Source organism: Syzygium oleosum, unplaced genomic scaffold (assembly GCF_021117445.2).
Source record: "Syzygium oleosum isolate NSW1041296 unplaced genomic scaffold, Sole_v2.1 Sole_v2.29, whole genome shotgun sequence".
NCBI lineage: Eukaryota > Viridiplantae > Streptophyta > Magnoliopsida > Myrtales > Myrtaceae > Syzygium > Syzygium oleosum.
The window spans coordinates 1,735,515-1,754,247 of record NW_026607513.1 but is presented as its reverse complement, the minus strand read 5'-3'; the positions used below and the strand labels follow the sequence as shown (position 1 = coordinate 1,754,247).

Below are 18,733 nucleotides of genomic sequence, written 5' to 3'. Positions count from 1 at the left end.
ATATTCGTCTTCGTGCATTACCTGAAAATTAACCTAACATGATTAAAAAAAATTTACCAAAGGTGGCAAATTTTTCATCGTCTTTGGTGCCGATTTTTTTTTTTATCTAAGGCGACGAATTTTTGTTGCTTTTTCATCAATTTATGGGGACGAAAATGAGTCCGTCTTTAAGTAAAGCAACCCTATTTTTTGGCTTTAAGCAAAGGCGGCAGAGCAAATCGCAAACAAACAGTTCAGGACAAAAGACTTTTGTCGCCTTACCTATGGCGACACAATCTTAGCCTTTCTTCTTTGTTGTGATTGCACAATCCAGATATGGGTAGATGCTTTTGAATTAACGGAATATGTGCAATCGATCCGATTTCTAATTTGGAAATAATGCACGTACATTTTTGTCCGTTTCACCCTAAAAGGAAGTACTAGAATATGGACGATTGATGCGATTAAGTTAAAACTATTTAAAATTATAGATTCATTCGGACACAAAATTCAATGTTAGATTGAGTTGTATCTGACTGAATAATCTATCACAAAGTTGGTAGTTTGACTCGAGACTCGAGAGAGAGTACTCTTGGTTCGATGCACGACCATAGTATTGAAGTAATTACCATAAGATGAATACTAAAATGAGATAGTTAATGATAATGTCTAAAGAATCTTCATATGCTTAATTAATTTTAGACATTGACAGTGAAAAGAACGTGTTTTACTTGCCACACTCAGATTGTTGTGGATTGTTTTACTCGAGATTAACTGTTAATTCGAGGTAGCATTTAGTTTTTTTAAAACTCTTTGTAACAGGGAAAGATCATAAGATAAACATATAATGCTCTCATAAACATACTGTACAGTTATGGAAAAATGTTCTTTATGGGCATTTAATATCTCATCATGTGTAAAGTCATGCACTTTAGTCAAGCCTATTTAGGGTGACATTCATCTTTAACTTTTTTTTTTTTTTGGTAAGGACATTCATCTTTAACTTTCAACTCTCTATAAATTTAAATTCGAATTATATTTTCTATCTCTAAATTTTAGAGTGAAAGTCACATGTACGTCGAAATAATAGAAAATGCGCACTCGATGCGATTCCTAATTTGAAATAATGCATGGAACTTTTTTGTGGGTTTCACCTAGACAAGAAATATTGAAATATGCACAAATCGATGCAATTGAGTTAGGAATCATAGAGTATAGATTTATTTGGACACGTAATTTAATCTACATCTAGTTATATCTGATTGAGTAATTTATCACGAATTCAATAATAATGAGAGAGGGAGATTCTCTTGGTTTGATGCATGTAAGAAGTGTTGAATTTCCACTTACTATAAGCCAAAAACTAGAATGAGATAGTTACTAACAATGGGTTAAAGATGAATTTCATCCCAACAGGCTTTGACTGCATGACTTTACACATGTTGAGATATTAAATGTACAAAAAGAACAATTTCATATTTGTAGAGCATGTTTATGGGAACATTATATGTATTTCTAATGATTTTTCCCTGGTTCAAAGAGTTTAAAATGCTAAATGCTTCCTCGAATTAACGATTAAGCTTGACTAAATCAATCCACATGAATCTGCCAGCGGCAATTAAACACACTTCCTTTGTACTGTCAATGTCTATTATTAATAAAAACATATGAAGATGATATGCTAAACTAGAATCTTATAAATTTCAATTTAGATAAATATTTTTTTATTTTTAAATTTCGGAATGAAATTCACAAGTACAAGTTTTTAGAAATAATGGAATATGCGCAATCGATGCAATTGAGAGAGGGAGAGTATTCTTAGTTTGATGCATCGTCATGGTGTTGAAGTTTCACTTACTATAAGATTAAAACTAAAATGATATAGCTACTAATAGTGTTCGACAAGGTTCGCTTTCATCAAGGAGCCTTCATATGCTTTATTAAAAGAGGTTCTATGGTAATTGTCGCCACCTAACCTTCGCGATGCACCACCTAGGGGTTTGGCCAATGGATTATTAAGTCTAAGCCTAATTCGAGCCCTCCCAAGCTCTACCAATTCGCGACTTAGGGTTTAAGTTCTTAACATGTAAATATTTTCATGTTGGAGTCGCCACTAATCTATTTTGCGATGGGTCGATTAGAAACCCAAATAAAAAATGAGAAGATATGTTTTATTCCTACGAGCGAGAGATTTTGAATTTAGGGACTTGGTTACGCTAGAGCTAGTCTAACGCCAATTTGGTACATTTTCTTTAAAAAAAATAATAATATTTGAGCAGGCAATTTGAATCTATTTTATTACCTATTCACTAACATGCGAGGTGACTATGCGAGTGCACAATCCACCAATTTAACACCCAGAAAAGAAAGCAATAAGTAAATTACTAGCTTAGGAGAACAAGATACCTTTTAGCAACGCAAGCATCTCCATTGTTAGCTAAAAAATCACACAGACAATCCTATTATGATTTTAAATTAACAAGCACTTCAATCAATGTGCTCTTGGGGTTTTCTCTTCATTAAAATGAAAACTAACCTAGATGCAATGACGTGCAAAATATGACATGCGATTAATTAAGCCTAGCATGCAAACTATATGACATGCAATTAAATGTCCTAACTCTAATGACAGGCAAATGATATTTTTGTATTTTTTTTATTAAAATTCGTAATTAAAAATACCCTTATTTAAACATGCAATTCAAACTAAGGAAATAAACCTAATCTATTTGAAACAATGTTTTTGGTATTTTTATTTAAATTCGAAATTCAAAGTTACCCTAAATAAACTATCAAGATTAGGATCATGTCTAACTTAAACTAGGAAATAAAACATTCTAAATCCTAATTTAAATTAGACAATTATCCTATCTTTCTAGAATAAATTAAAACATGCAAACTATCTATGACAATCAATTTAAATTATCTAATCTTTTTATGGGATTTTCTTTTAAAGGAAATAATATCAAACAAAGGATAACCACCACAATCGAATCAATCCACGCAATCCGCAAGATTTGTTTTATCATCTTTGAATCAAGAAAACGATATAAACCAACGATTATATCCAAACAGTTATGGATATTGATGGAAGGCTATTCGTTTAAATTTGGAAATAAAATAAAATCTATTATTGTATCCAAGTAGTTATGGATAGAATAAACATTTCCCGTACCATCGAGTATCGTATCTCATAGTTGAGATCGGATAATTGTCTAAGCACATTGTCAAGTTAGGAAAGTTTACTAACTTGGGTATTTTAAAATCTTGTAGATATAATGCATTCACCTAAAGAGAGAAAATTTCTACAAAAGATAGCAATATTGCACACATTAGGCAGTAGCATATTTAAATTGATGTTGGATAACATTCTTACCTAATTTGCGGATACATTCCAAGTTCGAACTTGACACCGGATCGGGATTGTGGATCACAGGTAGAGGTGTCAAAATGGGTCTTAAACTCATATATGACCCATTTTAAAATAAATGGGTCATATATGGGTCACTTTAATTTTAAAGAGTCAATCTTAAATGGATTTTAAATTTTAGGGAAAAAACCACCAAAAACCCCAAACTTTGCCATCCGTGACACATTTACCCCGAACTTTTTTTTGTGACACCAAAAACCCCGAACTTTTCTTTTTGTGACACATTTACCCCAATGTATTTAGTCCGGGCTCGACGCCGGCGAGGGTCGACCTCGCCCGACGCCGGCGAAGGTCGCCCTCGCCCACGGGTGAAAATAGTTTGGGGTAAATGTGTCACAAGTGTACCGAAGGGTTTTTCGTGGTATTAACCCTTTAAATTAACAAGCACTTCAATCAATGTGCTCTTGGGGTTTTCTCTTCATTAAAATGAAAACTAACCTAGATGCAATGACGTGCAAAATATGACATGCGATTAATTAAGCCTAGCATGCAAACTATATGACATGCAATTAAATGTCCTAACTCTAATGACAGGGCAAATGATATTTTTGTATTTTTTTATTAAAATTCGTAATTAAAAATACCCTTATTTAAACATGCAATTCAAACTAAGGAAATAAACCTAATCTATTTGAAACAATGTTTTTGGTATTTTTATTTAAATTCGAAATTCAAAGTTACCCTAAATAAACTATCAAGATTAGGATCGTGTCTAACTTAAACTAGGAAATAAAACATTCTAAATCCTAATTTAAACTAGACAATTATCCTATCTTTCTAGAATAAATTAAAACATGCAAACTATCTATGACAATCAATTTAAATTATCTAATCTTTTTATGGGATTTTCTTTTAAAGGAAATAAAATCAAACAAAGGATAACCACCACAATCGAATCAATCCACGCAATCCGCAAGATTTGTTTTATCATCTTTGAATCAAGAAAACGATATAAACCAACGATTATATACAAACAGTTATGGATATTGATGGAAGGCTATTCGTTTAAAAATTTGGAATAAAGGAAAAAGAAAAAAAAATAAAAATAAAAATAAAAAATAATTAAAAATTGATTTAAAAAATAAAAAAATATTAAATTTTTTTTATTTTCTTGGATAATGACTTTATGGAAAATATTTTTTAGAAATGTCGCATTTTTTGTAAAAAAAACATAACCTCAATTTTAAAAAAATTATAAATTTTTTTCACTAGCTTTGTATTGCATAAAATATTTTAGCAAGATAATTTTAAAAAATCATAAGAAACAAGTATTCCTAGATTAGGTTAAATATAAAAGTGTTTTAGCAATATTGACGGGTTATGGCAGTAGGGTATATTTGAGAATTGATGTTGGATAACATTCTTATCTAATTTGCGGATACATTCCAAGTTCGAACTTGACACCAGATCGGGATCGTGGATCACAGGACTCGACTGATGGTTGCTCACGGTGGATCACAATGGTGGCAGCAAGTCAACGCGTTGGAATTCTCGGTACCGCTCACGGTACGGAGGTGCTCGTTGGACTCATGGCAATGGACCATGGTGTGGATGAAAAGACCGGAACAGAATCGGTCGTGGTGGAACCTGCAAGAACGGAATTAAACATGGTGAAGCTTTGCGGGGGCGGTTGGACTGAATCGCGGCGGCAAGCAGGCTGGTGTTGTTTGAGTCCGCCGCCTGAGGTTGTTGCGTTTGTGATCGAAGCTTGCTGGTCGCAGCAAGAACACTCCGAGAAACTTGTTATTCGTGGACTGGAACGCTGGTTGCTCGTAGTGCAAGGGCTGGACGCGACGTCAGAAAGTGGTGTATACGATTGGGCTATTGTTTATCTCACTCGGAGGGGCAAACCGTGATTGTTTCAATGTAGACCCTGGGCAAGACCGACTGAAAACCTTCAACCAAAGAGAAACGTGAAGTTCCCTGGTTCTGGAGTCAATAAAACATAATAGCAATAAGAATTTAGTGGGATCAAAGAGATTGTGAGAGAAAAGCTTCCTATTTCTCTCTGGGTGTTGAGTGACCCAAATTATAAATCCTCAGGCGTACGTCAGTGAGCGTCTCTCCCTTGTGAGATCAGCACTTGGACTTGGTGGTGACCGAAAACCCACGAGGACTTCACGTCAGAGCTGCTTGATTCGATGAGTGAGGCACCGCTGTCCAATGCCAAGGGATAAACATGGAAGGGTGGCCGAGAGCTTCCCTCTTTCTCTCCAGTTCAACCTTCTCGTTCTCCTCTCTATTTTCTGTCTCACTTTCTTGCGTGGCCGTGTATTTTCAATGTGTGGCCCCCCTTTTGATCAGGAACATACGAGCGTTTATATATAGTGCAATTAGGGTTTTAACTTTCCGATCTTCAAAGATCTTAAGAAATATACCCTATTTCCCTCAAAAGAAAACTTTTCTCTTATCAAATCTAATTGTGATAATATCAAATGAAATTACCCAATTATTCAATATTTTCCACTTTACATTTCAATTTTTGACCTCTTATGATGTACATGGGCTTGGCCACATTTTGCTTCACTTGTGGGCTTAGTTCGAATAATTTATTAAGTTCAGAAGCATCAACTCGAGTCCATCTGCCGTCAGTCCAATGCAAATGCAGTTATATGGGCCTAAATATTAATCCAAATGCTCCTAATCTATATGCGATTTAACTAATTTTTTGTCTAGGAACCAGAACCGATCCCTAATTTTTATGCAATGAACAACTAACTGGATCGCCAAAATTTAGGTGTCAATAGTAATCATCTCCGTTATATTATAGAATGACCGTGATGAGTTGACCATCAATTTCTTTCACCAATCGTCCATGCAAACCGGCTAGGCTTTTGGAGGATTCTAAATATATATTTTATAAAACTTGTTTAAATTCATTAACCGAACAATGGAACGTAGAAAACAAAACAAAAAATCTATATCCATGATGCGCATGATCTCGAGAACAATTCAATGCTTATTTTCAACGTGAAATATATATTAATGGCGTATAAAATGCTTACTTTCGTTGTGTTTATATTTAGTTCAAGTGAGCAATGTGTTAATTTCAATTAGGTTTATTTGCCTACGCTTATCAAAAGTCGAAGTAACTTTTTTAATTTCCCATCAAATCTAAAATATTATTCGAATTTTAAAAGATCACGCAAAAAAAAAAACAAAGTTAAATAGATGTGAATGTTCGTGTCAATATTTATCAATTAATTCCCAGTTATTGTTCAATTTTCTTGAGAAAATATGTGGTGGAGGCAGCACCAGCACCAGCACCAGCACTGTTGCTCTCTTAGGTAAACATGGACAGTAAAAACAAAGTGTTTTAATTGACACTGTCATATTGATGTGGATTGTTTTGCTCAAGCTCAAATTGTTAACTCGACTAAGCATTTAACTTTTTAAAACTCTTTGAACCGGGGAAAAATCAGAAGATGAACACACAATGCTCTCATAAACATACTCTACAATTATGAAAATCCTCTTTTCGCACATTTAATATCTCATAATGTGTAAAATTATGCATTTTAGCCGGTCTTTGCAGGGTGAAATTCATCTTTAACTTTCAGCTTTCTGTAAATTTAAATTTACGTAGTATTTTGAAGTTTAAATTTCGGAGTGAAAGTCACAAGTATAAGTTTTGGAAACAATTAAATATGGCAATTGATGAGATTCCTGATTTGAATCACCCATAAAGGTGTTGACGATTCAAGCTCCTCCCGAGCTATTTGAGATTACTCGGCGGATCATTCTAGATCAACCCAAATCCCTTTCCAGCTTCGGCATCCCCCACACCCTCGATCTAACCGGATCAGACCACGCAAAGCTTATTGCGCTCTTCACACATTTCAAAAGCTGAAGAGCTCGATCCCGATTTTCGTGTTAGGTTATCCTTCTTTCTACTCGAGCCGAGTTCAATCGAGTTCGAGAAAATCAAATGCTCAATGCCGCGCCCCGAGCTGAAAACGGCTTGTCCCATCATTCATTTTGAAACTTCAAATTCGTTCCTCGTCCAAAACAGTGGCGACGATTGGGGTTTGAACAATTCGGAGCAGCCACGGGCTGTGTCGCTGGCACGAACCCAAGTTTAACACCTGCAGAAGTCATTTACTTCACGAGTACAAATCGAAATTAGACTTTTGTCGTTCCTCGAATTCGTCATCCATGATCCAAACAAAAACCATCTCCTTCTTCAAGCGGTTCTCTTTGTTGGGTAAGCCACGACGCCACCAAACCATTTGCTGTTCCAGCAGAGAGTCAATGGGCGACCTTCAAACTTGCCAAAAAAGGGTGCAATTAATACTCGTGAAATACTAGAATTTATCATTATAAAAAAGGAAAGGGTTGCTGAGAAATTGGCACGTGCAATTCCTTTCATTTTATCCGAGAAAAAGCCACAAAAAAAAACTTTAAACTATGCACACTATGACACGTTTACCCTATAGCCTTTTTTTTTTAATCAAAAACCTTAAACTATACCACTGTGACACATTTGCCCTACACATTTTCCCTTCGTCAAGATTCGGTCGAATGATTTTTCGATCAAAACAATGTAGCTTTTATTTCACTTAAGCCATGTGGGTGTCATGTCAACATCGTTTGTTTTCTGACCTTCATGTAAGCAGATTTTTTACAGATTCTTCACAGATTCCATTAACGGAACTTCGAAGGAGGATAAATGTGTCATACAAGTATAAGTTTGAAATTTTTTGTGTCATGAGAAAAGGTTTATGATAGATGTATTACAATAAGTATAGTTTAGGATTTTTGGCGGCTTTTGCCCTTTTGCTAAGCAACGGAAATGACATTTTTTTTTCTCTTTACCAAGCCGTGAAAATACATCAAGCCACCAAGAGAGATGTTGATAGGCTGCGTTTGATTCTTCTTCTTGGCACTTGTATTTGCAAGTATCCAAAATCACTTTGATCTCTTATCACGTACAGAAATTTCCCATTTGATTACTTCACCAAATTTTGGTCCGGCACCAAATGTACAAATGCTTCAATTTCGGGCTTGTTCAAATTCTAAAATCTCTCTTCTGTGGCCCACGTTCTTCACTCTATCCTCCATCTATAAGACTTGGAAATTTCTCCCTCCCAAAAGTTAAAAAGAGAGCAGATTAATATTTGGTACCTTGATTTCTGTATGGTCACTCTCCCATCTCCATCTCAGTCCACCCACTCTCACTCATAAACTGCTGAGAGAGAGAGAGAGAGAGAGAGATGGAGTCCACAGGGAGAGATGGCATAGTCACTGATGAAGGCAACCAGCACCAGCAACCCCTGTTACAACCCAAACAGCTACCCTCGGCGGAGCCGGTGAGCTCGGCCCTCGAGGACGTGCTGTCCGACCCCGAGCTGCCCTACTTCAAGCGCCTCCGGCGAGCCACGTGTATCGAGCTCAAAACCCTATTCCGCCTCGCCGCTCCTGCCGTCGTCGTCTACCTCCTCAACAATGTCACCTCCATGTCCACCCAGATCTTCTGCGGCCACCTTGGCAACCTCGAGCTCGCCGCCGCCTCCCTCGGCAACAATGGCATCCAAATCTTCGCCTACGGCCTCATGGTACGTAATCATTTGTCCGTGGCATCATTTCAATCGTCTTTCCTAAAAGTTATGCAATCATATTCTATATGTATTTTTTACATTGCGGAACCAAAAGCAATAACAAAGACAGAATATGATTTGTCCCAAGACCTGAAAAGACCTCGGTTAAGTACGTAAGGTCCATGGCGGAGCAAAAAACGAAGAAAGAATAGTACTTGTCCCAAGACTTCCATAACTTTTTTAACATTGGACATAGGCGCATGTACAACAAAATCAACTCGCATAGGCCTAATGAATTGCTTCATTAATGTTCTACTGTGTCATTCGCTCTGCCTGACGTATCATTTGCAAAATTGCTGGCTCGTGCATTGATTGTCCGCCGTGTAGCTCGGGATGGGGAGCGCGGTGGAGACGCTTTGCGGGCAAGCCTACGGCGCCCACAAGTACGAGATGCTCGGCGTCTACCTCCAGCGGTCGACAATCCTCCTGATGGCGACCGGGATCCCAGTCATGTTCATCTATATATTCTCCAAGCAAATCCTCCTCCTCCTCGGCGAGTCCACCTCCATCGCATCTTCGGCGGCGGTCTTTGTCTACGGCCTCATCCCACAGATCTTCGCCTATGCTGCCAACTTCCCAATCCAAAAGTTCCTGCAGTCGCAGAGCATCGTGAACCCGAGCGCCTACATATCCGCCGCAACCTTCGCCGCGCACCTCCTCCTCAGCTGGATCGTGATCTACAAGCTCGGGGTCGGGCTCCTCGGGGCCTCCCTCATGCTGAGCTTCTCGTGGTGGGTCATCGTGGTGGCCCAGTTCGTGTACATACTGGTGAGCGACCGGTGCAAGCACACCTGGAGGGGTTTCAGCTCGCAGGCCTTCACGGGGCTGTGGGAGTTCTTGAAACTCTCAACGGCGTCGGCGGTGATGCTGTGCTTGGAGTGCTGGTATTATCAGATCTTGGTGTTGATCGCTGGTCTGCTCCAGAACGCTGAGATTGTCTTGGACGCTCTCTCCATCTGGTAAAGTCCAAACTAACTGCTTTTTTAAGTTCGTACTTTCAGCTGATGTTCTCCTATTTTTTCGAAACATTACAGATAGTTACTATGACTAAAAACTAGGTATGTTAAAGGCGGTCTACAACGACGACAGGTCGAATGATGCGGGACATTCTTATAGGGCATATTTAATGTCATCCGCTTATTTAAATGCGCACTTATAAACTCCCGCATCACTTAATATATTTCAAGTTAGGTACACGATGGTGGCCGATCGGCGCATAAGCCGGCCGCTAGGCCCTACGGTTGGGTGAATGCACGACCATGCATTCATTGAGCCTCGATTTGTTGGACTGCTATAAAAGGACTATATGATAACTTTCATCTGAGCTAGGGTTACTTTGAACGAAAAGAACACATAGTCCTAGCCCATTTGAGCCAATCATCTCGCGCCGAGTGTCGCGTGAATAATTTCACGCTCGACAATTAAAATATCTCTTGAGAACACCTTTGTTTCCTCCATCCTTACATTTGCTTTTGTTTATTCTATTTTTTTTTTGTCCCTTTTATCTTTGGATCCAACTAATTTATTTTAACCAATTAATGTTGCAGCATGACGATATCGGGATGGGTCCTCATGATCTCAGTGGGATTTAATGCAGCTGCAAGGTCAGTCAACAGAGCATTGAAAGCATTATGGTTGGATTACAGCAGCAAAACCCCTTTCTTCATTTACATTGGTTCTCGGTTCCATTAAAATTCACACGCCCTTAATTTAATTTGATCAGACTTGTCTTGTCTTTTCGTATTAGTCGTACTAATTTAATGTTATGTTTGCATCACTACCAAAAGATTTTAGAGAGATCCCAAAGAACTTACCATAAACAAAAAATTGAACAAAAAGCTGTCAATTCATGTTAGCTTTAAGTTAGTTGAGTCGGGTACGCATTTTTCTCGATAAATACTCGTGTCATGTTCTCATGTCACGTGAACGATTGCAACCACTCATCAGCATGCAAACACTCATGATATTTGTATTTGGGGGAGCTGAAAATTCAAATCACGAGACAGATCGATATCCCATTCTTCCAACATATATAAATTCCACATATATATTCATTACATCCTAAATATTGTCCGTCAAAATTTACTTTCTCATATTCTTGTGAATTTGGATACATGTTTTTTGTTTGCTCTAGCCTTGAAATTGGTGAGTGTTTTGTGGTATATGCAGTGTGAGAGTGAGCAACGAGCTAGGAGCCGGACACCCGAGAGCAGCTGCATTCGCGGTGATAGTGGTGACGTCCAGCTCGTTCCTCGTCGCTGTCTTCTTGGCGATCGTAGTGATGGCGTTGCGCCACATCATCAGCTACGTCTTCACAAGTGGGACCACCGTCTCTGACGCCGTGTCCGAGCTCTCTCCCTTCCTCGCCGTCTCCATCATCCTCAATGGCATTCAACCCGTTCTCTCTGGTAAAGTCCCATCACACTAATCCTTTCTTTTTAAGGGCTAAAATCACGGAAAATCTCTAAACTAATACCGTCTGAACATATTTATTTCAAATTATTTTTAACCCACAAAAACCGTCGATTAGCACCACTATCCCAATTTCAGTCTCTATCGCAATTCCTTCCAATTTATTCTTCAAGTGTCCTATATGTCGTATATTGGATTTGCCACGTCGAATTGGTCAAAGCATAAGCGTGTCACGTTGGCCGAGACATACGATGCTAAAGGTTAAGTTGGAAGGAACTATAAGATAGAGTGAAGTTGGGACAATGATATCATTTTGGAGGTTTATGTGGTTCGAAAAATAGTCGGAGGAAATTATGTCCGAGTGATATTAATTCAAGATTTTGTGCATTATTTATCTATTTTCATATAAGCGAGTCCTAATTCATCGTCCATTAGAATTAATAAGATTAGCAGATAAATGAAATTATGACAAATAGATGCTTTAAGCGCATTCTACTAAATCGAATCGATTCTAAACTCTGATCAGAAGAATATTATTTCGCAAACTCTCTACCCTCGAAATAAGTATATAATCTTAAAAAATTTGGACTGTATGTTGTTCAAAGGTACATTTCTCGATGACTATTAGTTGCGGCTTTCCTTTTGTTAGCATGGGGATTGGATCGACTAATATAAAATTCCATGCCGGCGCTACTTTCCATAAAAGAAATGAAATTTATTCAAAGACTAGATGCACAAGACCCAAAATGAAACACAATAAATATAGAAATCTTATCGACATTGGACCAATCAAAAGACATCTTTTAGAAGAATTGAATTCCAAGAAACATAGTACACGCACGGAAAGCAGTGGCCAATTTGAACCGTCACACCTCGAAATAAAGACGTGAATGATGTACTTTGGGACCCTACAAGCAATTATAGAAAACTAGTTCTTGCTTGTAATCATAGGCTTTTTGGGTGTCAAGTCATCTACAGATTGAGTAGCTGAGAATTGGCTTATTAGGTTATATTAGTGACAAACATTTATGTCTAGTCAATCCCTATGATCATTAGTGACCATTATTTACTTGACTTTAGTTTAATAAGTCATCATTTATGTGGTGACAATCAAATCCCATATAATCATTATTCAGCACATGGTACTTAATTTTAGTTTGGACTAGCCCAAATCTCGTGCCATTTTGAATTTTTTATTGAAAATTTCTTTGACTTATATTTATATTGCAAAACTGCAAAACTTAAACGAACATTATATATATAAAGTAATCAAGCCCTACTTTGTTTTCTCTTTTCTAGAATGATGGGATGGAGCTTTGTTTTATTCGTGGTGATGTGGTTGCAGCACAAAAATCCATTCTACTCACGTTGGATGTTAGATTATGTTAGATTTGATTAGAATAGATAGTCATCGTCATTCGTCCCATCGGATTTGGACTTGTACTTTGGCATGATGTTCATGCGTGTGTGGAATTTGTTGATTATACTTAATCAAAAGTTTGGTCTATTCGTGACAAATTAGCTAAAGCAAGTATGATAAAGACTTATTTCCTCATCATTAGTATAATGAACCAATTAAAAAAATTAAACCCAAAAGTTAGAGACCCGTACGTGAATTCTCCCGGTAGATTTTATCTTCTAGATGTGAAAAATTAGCAAGCTCGCAATTGACTCAACACATTTCAATGAATCAGCAGTAAAATTTTCAGTGACTTGAATCCAGCCGATCCCTCAAGATGATGCTGTTCTGATTTTAAGTACGTAAAGTTTCTAGTGCTACGCATATCTATGTTATCCAACAAAGATAAGAAAAGCTGACTGAGTCAAAACCTAATGAGGGCGTCCATTAGCGAATTGTCCAAACATTTTTGGAAAGAACATGGTAATGTGGCTGCTGTATTGCGTGCTCTCGACATCGAAACAAAATCAAACTGAAATAAAAGATGGGTATGTCAGTGTTTCCACTTGGAACATAAAGTGCCAACAAGTCATCGTCGTCTTTTCTTTGTTACGTGAATCAATTATTCCTTCATTGAAAGATGGCGAGTGCGCAGCATACGATAATGGGTCTTGTTGGCATGTCCTGGTTTGTCTCTTCTCTCTAAGTCTGCTTTCTTCACCACAAACACCAAACCCTTTTTTATCAAAGCGTCGCTCAGCGATCCCAAGGAAGCGACAAAGTAGCTAACAGCCTAACAGTCTTAGATTCTGCTGTACTTTCGTGGGCTGGTCGTTGAATGGATCTGTCCGTGAAGACACTTGTTTCGCAGAATAATTGCTCGGAGGACGATATGAACTTGATTACGAAAACTTCTCTTATCATTTTCGTTCTTTTTATATCTTTTATAAAGGAGTGGCTGTCGGGTGTGGATGGCAAGCTTTTGTCGCGTATGTGAACGTGGGATGCTATTACATTATCGGCATTCCACTTGGTGTGCTCTTGGGCTTCAAGTTTGATCTTGGAGCTAAGGTATGGACTCTCCTCATTCTTTCTTATCATCACACGAGCTTGATAATATTTCTTAGAAGATTAGGGTTATACGAACGATAATCACCTTCTCTTTAATCAAGTATTTTGGCATGCGGGTACTTAGCAGACACTTCTGCATGAGAAATAATGATCTAAGAGATTGGCTTATGGTGTAGGGAATTTGGTCTGGCATGATTGGAGGCACTACAATCCAGACTTTGATTCTAATCTGGTTCACTTATCGGACAAACTGGGACAAGGAGGTAACTCCATCTGATTCCCACAATTATTCTTTCTTTATCTAGATTTGATGATCATCGTCATGCTTACATTGACAGACAAGATAGAAAAAAAAAATCTTCCTCTGGACCCCATGATCAATGAGTGGGCAAGGTTTGTTTTCTTTGAGCTTTCAAAGATGAATGATAGGAAGCTGATAAGTATCACTTTGGGTCTGGTAGGTTTGGCCAACTTTACAATGATGTCTAAAGTGAGTTAATAATTCTAAGTTTGAAGGAGCTCCTTAAAAAAAGATAAGTCGACCTAACATTCCGCTTGACTTGTTTATAGCGTGTGATTATCGGTGCTCTTATATTAGTCTAAGCAATTTAAGTTTCGACACGCAGATAAGACAACATACTGGAAGGGTGAACTTTCAAAATCATGTAAAGTACTCCTAACGTAATATTTTTAATTGGATTTAATTATTATCGTGCTTCCAAATCATGGTTGGCTATTAGCTATTGGCTACACTTCAAATATTTCCATCTGATAAATCCTACGATGAAGTCACATCTTTAGCAAGTGGTTTGCTGTCAAATACTAGAATATGAGGACCGCAATATCATTAGCTCGAGGAATAGGATCAAATAAGAAAGATCATTTTGCTGAATAAGGCGATGATTCTTCTTCTTCTTCTTTTAATCTATGTGCGTATAAAATTTGCATTTTTCAGGTTGAGAAAGCAAGAAATCGTTTGGAAACGTGGGAAGACAAGAAAGAGCCTCTCTCCAATGAATGATGCGGATCTTCGCATTGGTCAGCCGATTACATGTTGAATTGATTTGCACTTGAACCCCAAAATAAGAGCCAACGTGACAATTTTCCAGCAAAATAAAGGGAAGGAAAATCAGAAAAATAATATTTTAGCACAAGATACAAGTATCTTCTTGAGTGGAAACAGCCATCCTTGGTCCCCATGTTCTTTTTTCTTGTTCTGTCATTTCATAATCTAAGCTTGGTTTATTTTCATTGTTGTTTGGATGCTTAGCTCATTGACTTATTTGTACTCGCCCATCATTAGTTGACCAAAAGATTTTCCTTTCACCAGCCAAACAAATTCTCAAGGGTCCATTCATGTTACATACTTACATATACCTACTATTCTTTTCTCTACTCGAATTTCTCGAGAAGATTAGGGTTTGCATCCGCCAGTCATCTCGACATGCAAAAGCCCAACTGTATACTACCGTAAATCAATTCACGTCTCGACCAAGCCGAGAACGATCATGCAAGTATTACATTGCTCTTTATGTGGATTGAGAAAAAGACTGCTTTGTCATCAAGTAAATGTTGGGCTAATCAACAGGTGCTTCAAGCCAGATTACGCTGCCCATACGGAGGTTGTGTCCAGCTTCATGGGCAAGCACCACCATAATGCAGAATGTGTACTACCGAAAGATACATAAGCTTCTCAAATATTGTCTCAAAACTTCAGGGATAAGCAAAACAAAAATGAAAAAGACATAATACCAGATATATGCAAAGTAATGTACTTCGGATACTATAGTTTCATAGCTCAGGGGCAACATAAAGGAATTAACTTATATTAGTTTAAATGGATTACAACATATATATCATAAAAATTGCACCGAACAACAAGCAATCGGGAGGGCGAAGGCCCTCGCAAGCCCCCTTCGATCCGTCGATGTTGGCTACTGTAAAAGTTGAGTCGAACTTGATTCGACATATCCAGGGACTTTAGCAGGCATATCCACAGTTTCTACTCATCATAGACGAGGTTGAGAAGGGTTGAAGTGCATATGGGATTCATACGATAGATGTATCAAAACCTTAGTTACAATTATTGGTGGAATTAATGGCATGAAAACAGAGATTGATCTATACTTAGGTATTGCGATCCATGATGATAAGTATCGTCATCGAGTCATAAACCTTTTTCCCTTTTTTTTTCTCATCTTTATTTATTTATTTTATGTAGAAGTAATGAATATCTGAAGACTTGAAGCTGAAGATAGTCAAACGATGGGCAGGTGTTGAAAGTTAGACAGCCATTTTCCCAGATATGCGAAAGAAAAAAATTAGTCCTATACGAGGATTTTATGTCAAAAACGCTCTTATGAGGACATTAATTTATTAAAGTTGCTTTATACAAGGAAAAAATTTATAACTTTCCTCTAGTTAATTACAATAGGTGTAATCTCTTCGACGGAAAAATAGTCCAAAAAGTCCTAAACCTATTGTAGGAAGGCCAATTCAATCATAAACCTTTCAATTGTGTCAATCTAGTTCTAAACTTTTCAATTGTGTCATTTTAGTATTAAACAATTTGAAGATTTGTCAATATAGTCCTTTTGACCAAATATCCATATAATAGGTTTACAACTAAATTGGCAAATCTTCAAAAGGTTTAGGACTAAATTGACACAATTGAAAGGTTTAGGATTGAATTGGCTAATCGTCAAAAGATTTATGACTGAATTGGCACAATGTGATAGATTTATGACTTTTGGACAATTATCTCTCTCTTTGACATGCGTGTTGTATATAACTATAGTTTTGAAAATCAATCATTTATTTAGTAAGTATATTTAACGAGCGTCGGACACGATCTTTTTAACAAACCCTTCGCCAATAATTATTGACGCCAAATAGGAGATTTCTCTCGTGCACGAATCAACACCGGTATATATGTGAGCATTCGATGATCCTCCTCAACAAGCTTGGGCTATGACCTGCCTTAGATTTGCTTAGATGACTGAAGTGTTGCCGGTATATACGTGATAGCTACGCATTGTGTACAAACATAAAAGAAGAAGTGTTTGTTCGAGATGATTTACTAAATGTTATATTTCACGTGGATGAGAAAATTGTCCAAAAAATCTTAAACTTATTGTACGACGGTCAATTCATTCTTAAACCATTCAATTGTGCCATTTTTTTATCGAAATTTTTTAACCATTTGGCAATTTAGTCCCAAACCTTTTGACGATTTGTCAATTCAATCATTCCGGTCAATTTTGGCCAGAAATCGCTGACGTAACAGTTTAATTAGCGCCGACACGGCCGGCGGAGGAAAAAAGGGAAAAAAGAAAATAGGAAGAGAAAAGAAAAAGGAAAAGAAAAGAAAGGGGAAAAAAAGAAGAAAACTATTCAGAAAATTTTAAAAAAAAGGACAAATTGTCAAAAGGTTTAGGACTAAAATGGCACAATTTAAAGGTTAATGACCGAATGATCACAAATTCAAAACCAAGTGATAAAAAATGAGTGGCAAAACAAGACATAAAAGTTATCTTCATAAGAGATCCAAGCAATCCTACGCTATTGATCACTAAGAAACACAAAACAAAAGAAAAGATAAAAAAAAATTATTCAATAAATTTAGAATTGTTTGGGCAATTTTCCCTTATAATATACTTAAAGAAAACAAAAAGAAAAGGGTGAAAAAAGGGTTTTCTCCTTTTGATCACGTGTATCGATTCGAACCACCAAACATGGAGGACGTACATACCTAAGTTTTTTTTTTTTTGGTCGAAACATACATACCTCAGTTGACATTAAATCTAATGGGCCAATTAACAGTTATCTACTGGGTACGTTCAGTTTTACTCTCGCCAGGAAATAGGCTGTCTAGTAAATTGATCTGCAACATCATCTGACCTAGGGAGACGACAAACGCATTCATGTCGTCACCCCCAGCATTCTCAGCACAAAACGACACTTGCACAGTTGTGAAACGCAAATGAGCTCTCCATCCTTTCATTAGAGTGCTTCAAATCACACGAGGGTGCCTTCTTCCTAAACACGTCTGTTTAAAGAACTTCTGAGGTAACTGGTTTTGGTAAGATGGGGATGAATGACAGTTTGCATGGAAGTCATTGTGGAGGGACATGCTATTAGCATTGGCTGATCAAAGGAAAACTTACATCGAGTTAGAGAAATTTAACATTAGCATTGCGTTTTGGAACCAAAAGATTAAAATGGGGGAAAGTACCAAAAAAAGTTCAAAACTTATTGCACTCATACCAATTCGGTCTTAAATCTTTTAATTGTGCTAATTTAGTTATAAACATTTTCACGTTTTTTCAATTAGTTTATCCAACCAATTTAAGTTGAAAATTGCTAACATGGATATCGGCCATCCTACGTGGCACAACCAATGTTGATGTGGGCATTTTGTTTAAATAATTTTTTTGATTTTTTCTTTTCTTTTCTTTACCTTTTTTTTTTTGATTGAGGGCCAACAAGGGTCACCGACCAACTCTAGCCGACACTGGGCGAGGGCATCACGGCCCTCACTAGCTCTGGGCGAGGGCCACACAGCCCCACCAGATTTGGGCCTCACGGGCTCGCCTAGATCAGGGAGGGACCGCATGCCCTCACTTTGGCCGACAAGGGTCAGCAGTCCTTATTCCAAACAATAAAAAAAGTAAAGAAAAAAAAATAGAAAAAAAATTTTAAAATCAATTTTTTATTAAAAAATGTCTACATCAGCTCCGACTATACCACGAAGGACCGCTGACATTTACGTTAGCGATTTCCAGTCTAAATTGGCCGAATGGATTCAATTGAAAAAATGTGAATAGGTTAGAACTTTTTTGGTAC

The 18,733-nt window shown here is 37.3% G+C and overlaps 1 protein-coding gene and 1 long non-coding RNA gene across 2 annotated transcripts; one reads left to right on the top strand and one right to left on the bottom strand.

Moving 5' to 3' along the window:
- Positions 1-8,343: 8,343 nt before the first annotated feature.
- LOC130135231 (uncharacterized) lies at positions 8,344-9,338 on the bottom strand. Its single transcript, XR_008814680.1, has 2 exons — positions 9,097-9,338; positions 8,344-9,006 (listed from the first exon to the last, which is right to left on the bottom strand). It is a non-coding gene; the product is annotated as an uncharacterized LOC130135231 (long non-coding RNA).
- Positions 8,507-15,227, top strand: LOC115677937 (protein DETOXIFICATION 40-like). The gene is made up of 7 exons (XM_030601178.2): positions 8,507-8,964; positions 9,334-9,965; positions 10,554-10,610; positions 11,176-11,414; positions 13,770-13,888; positions 14,065-14,151; positions 14,844-15,227. The coding sequence occupies exons 1-7, from the start codon at positions 8,623-8,625 to the stop codon at positions 14,907-14,909; spliced, it is 1,542 nt and encodes a 513-aa protein (XP_030457038.1). The 5' UTR covers positions 8,507-8,622; the 3' UTR covers positions 14,910-15,227.
- The last annotated feature ends 3,506 nt before the right edge of the window (positions 15,228-18,733 follow it).

Bases quoted from the DNA above. Each gene is read 5' to 3' on its own strand.
- LOC115677937 (XM_030601178.2), top strand. From the start codon at position 8,623: ATGGAGTCCACAGGGAGAGATGGCATAGTCACTGATGAAGGCAACCAG. The intron at 9,966-10,553 runs GTAAAGTCCAAA...TTAATGTTGCAG, and splicing joins TTGGACGCTCTCTCCATCTG to CATGACGATATCGGGATGGG. The intron at 13,889-14,064 runs GTATGGACTCTC...CTTATGGTGTAG, and splicing joins AGTTTGATCTTGGAGCTAAG to GGAATTTGGTCTGGCATGAT.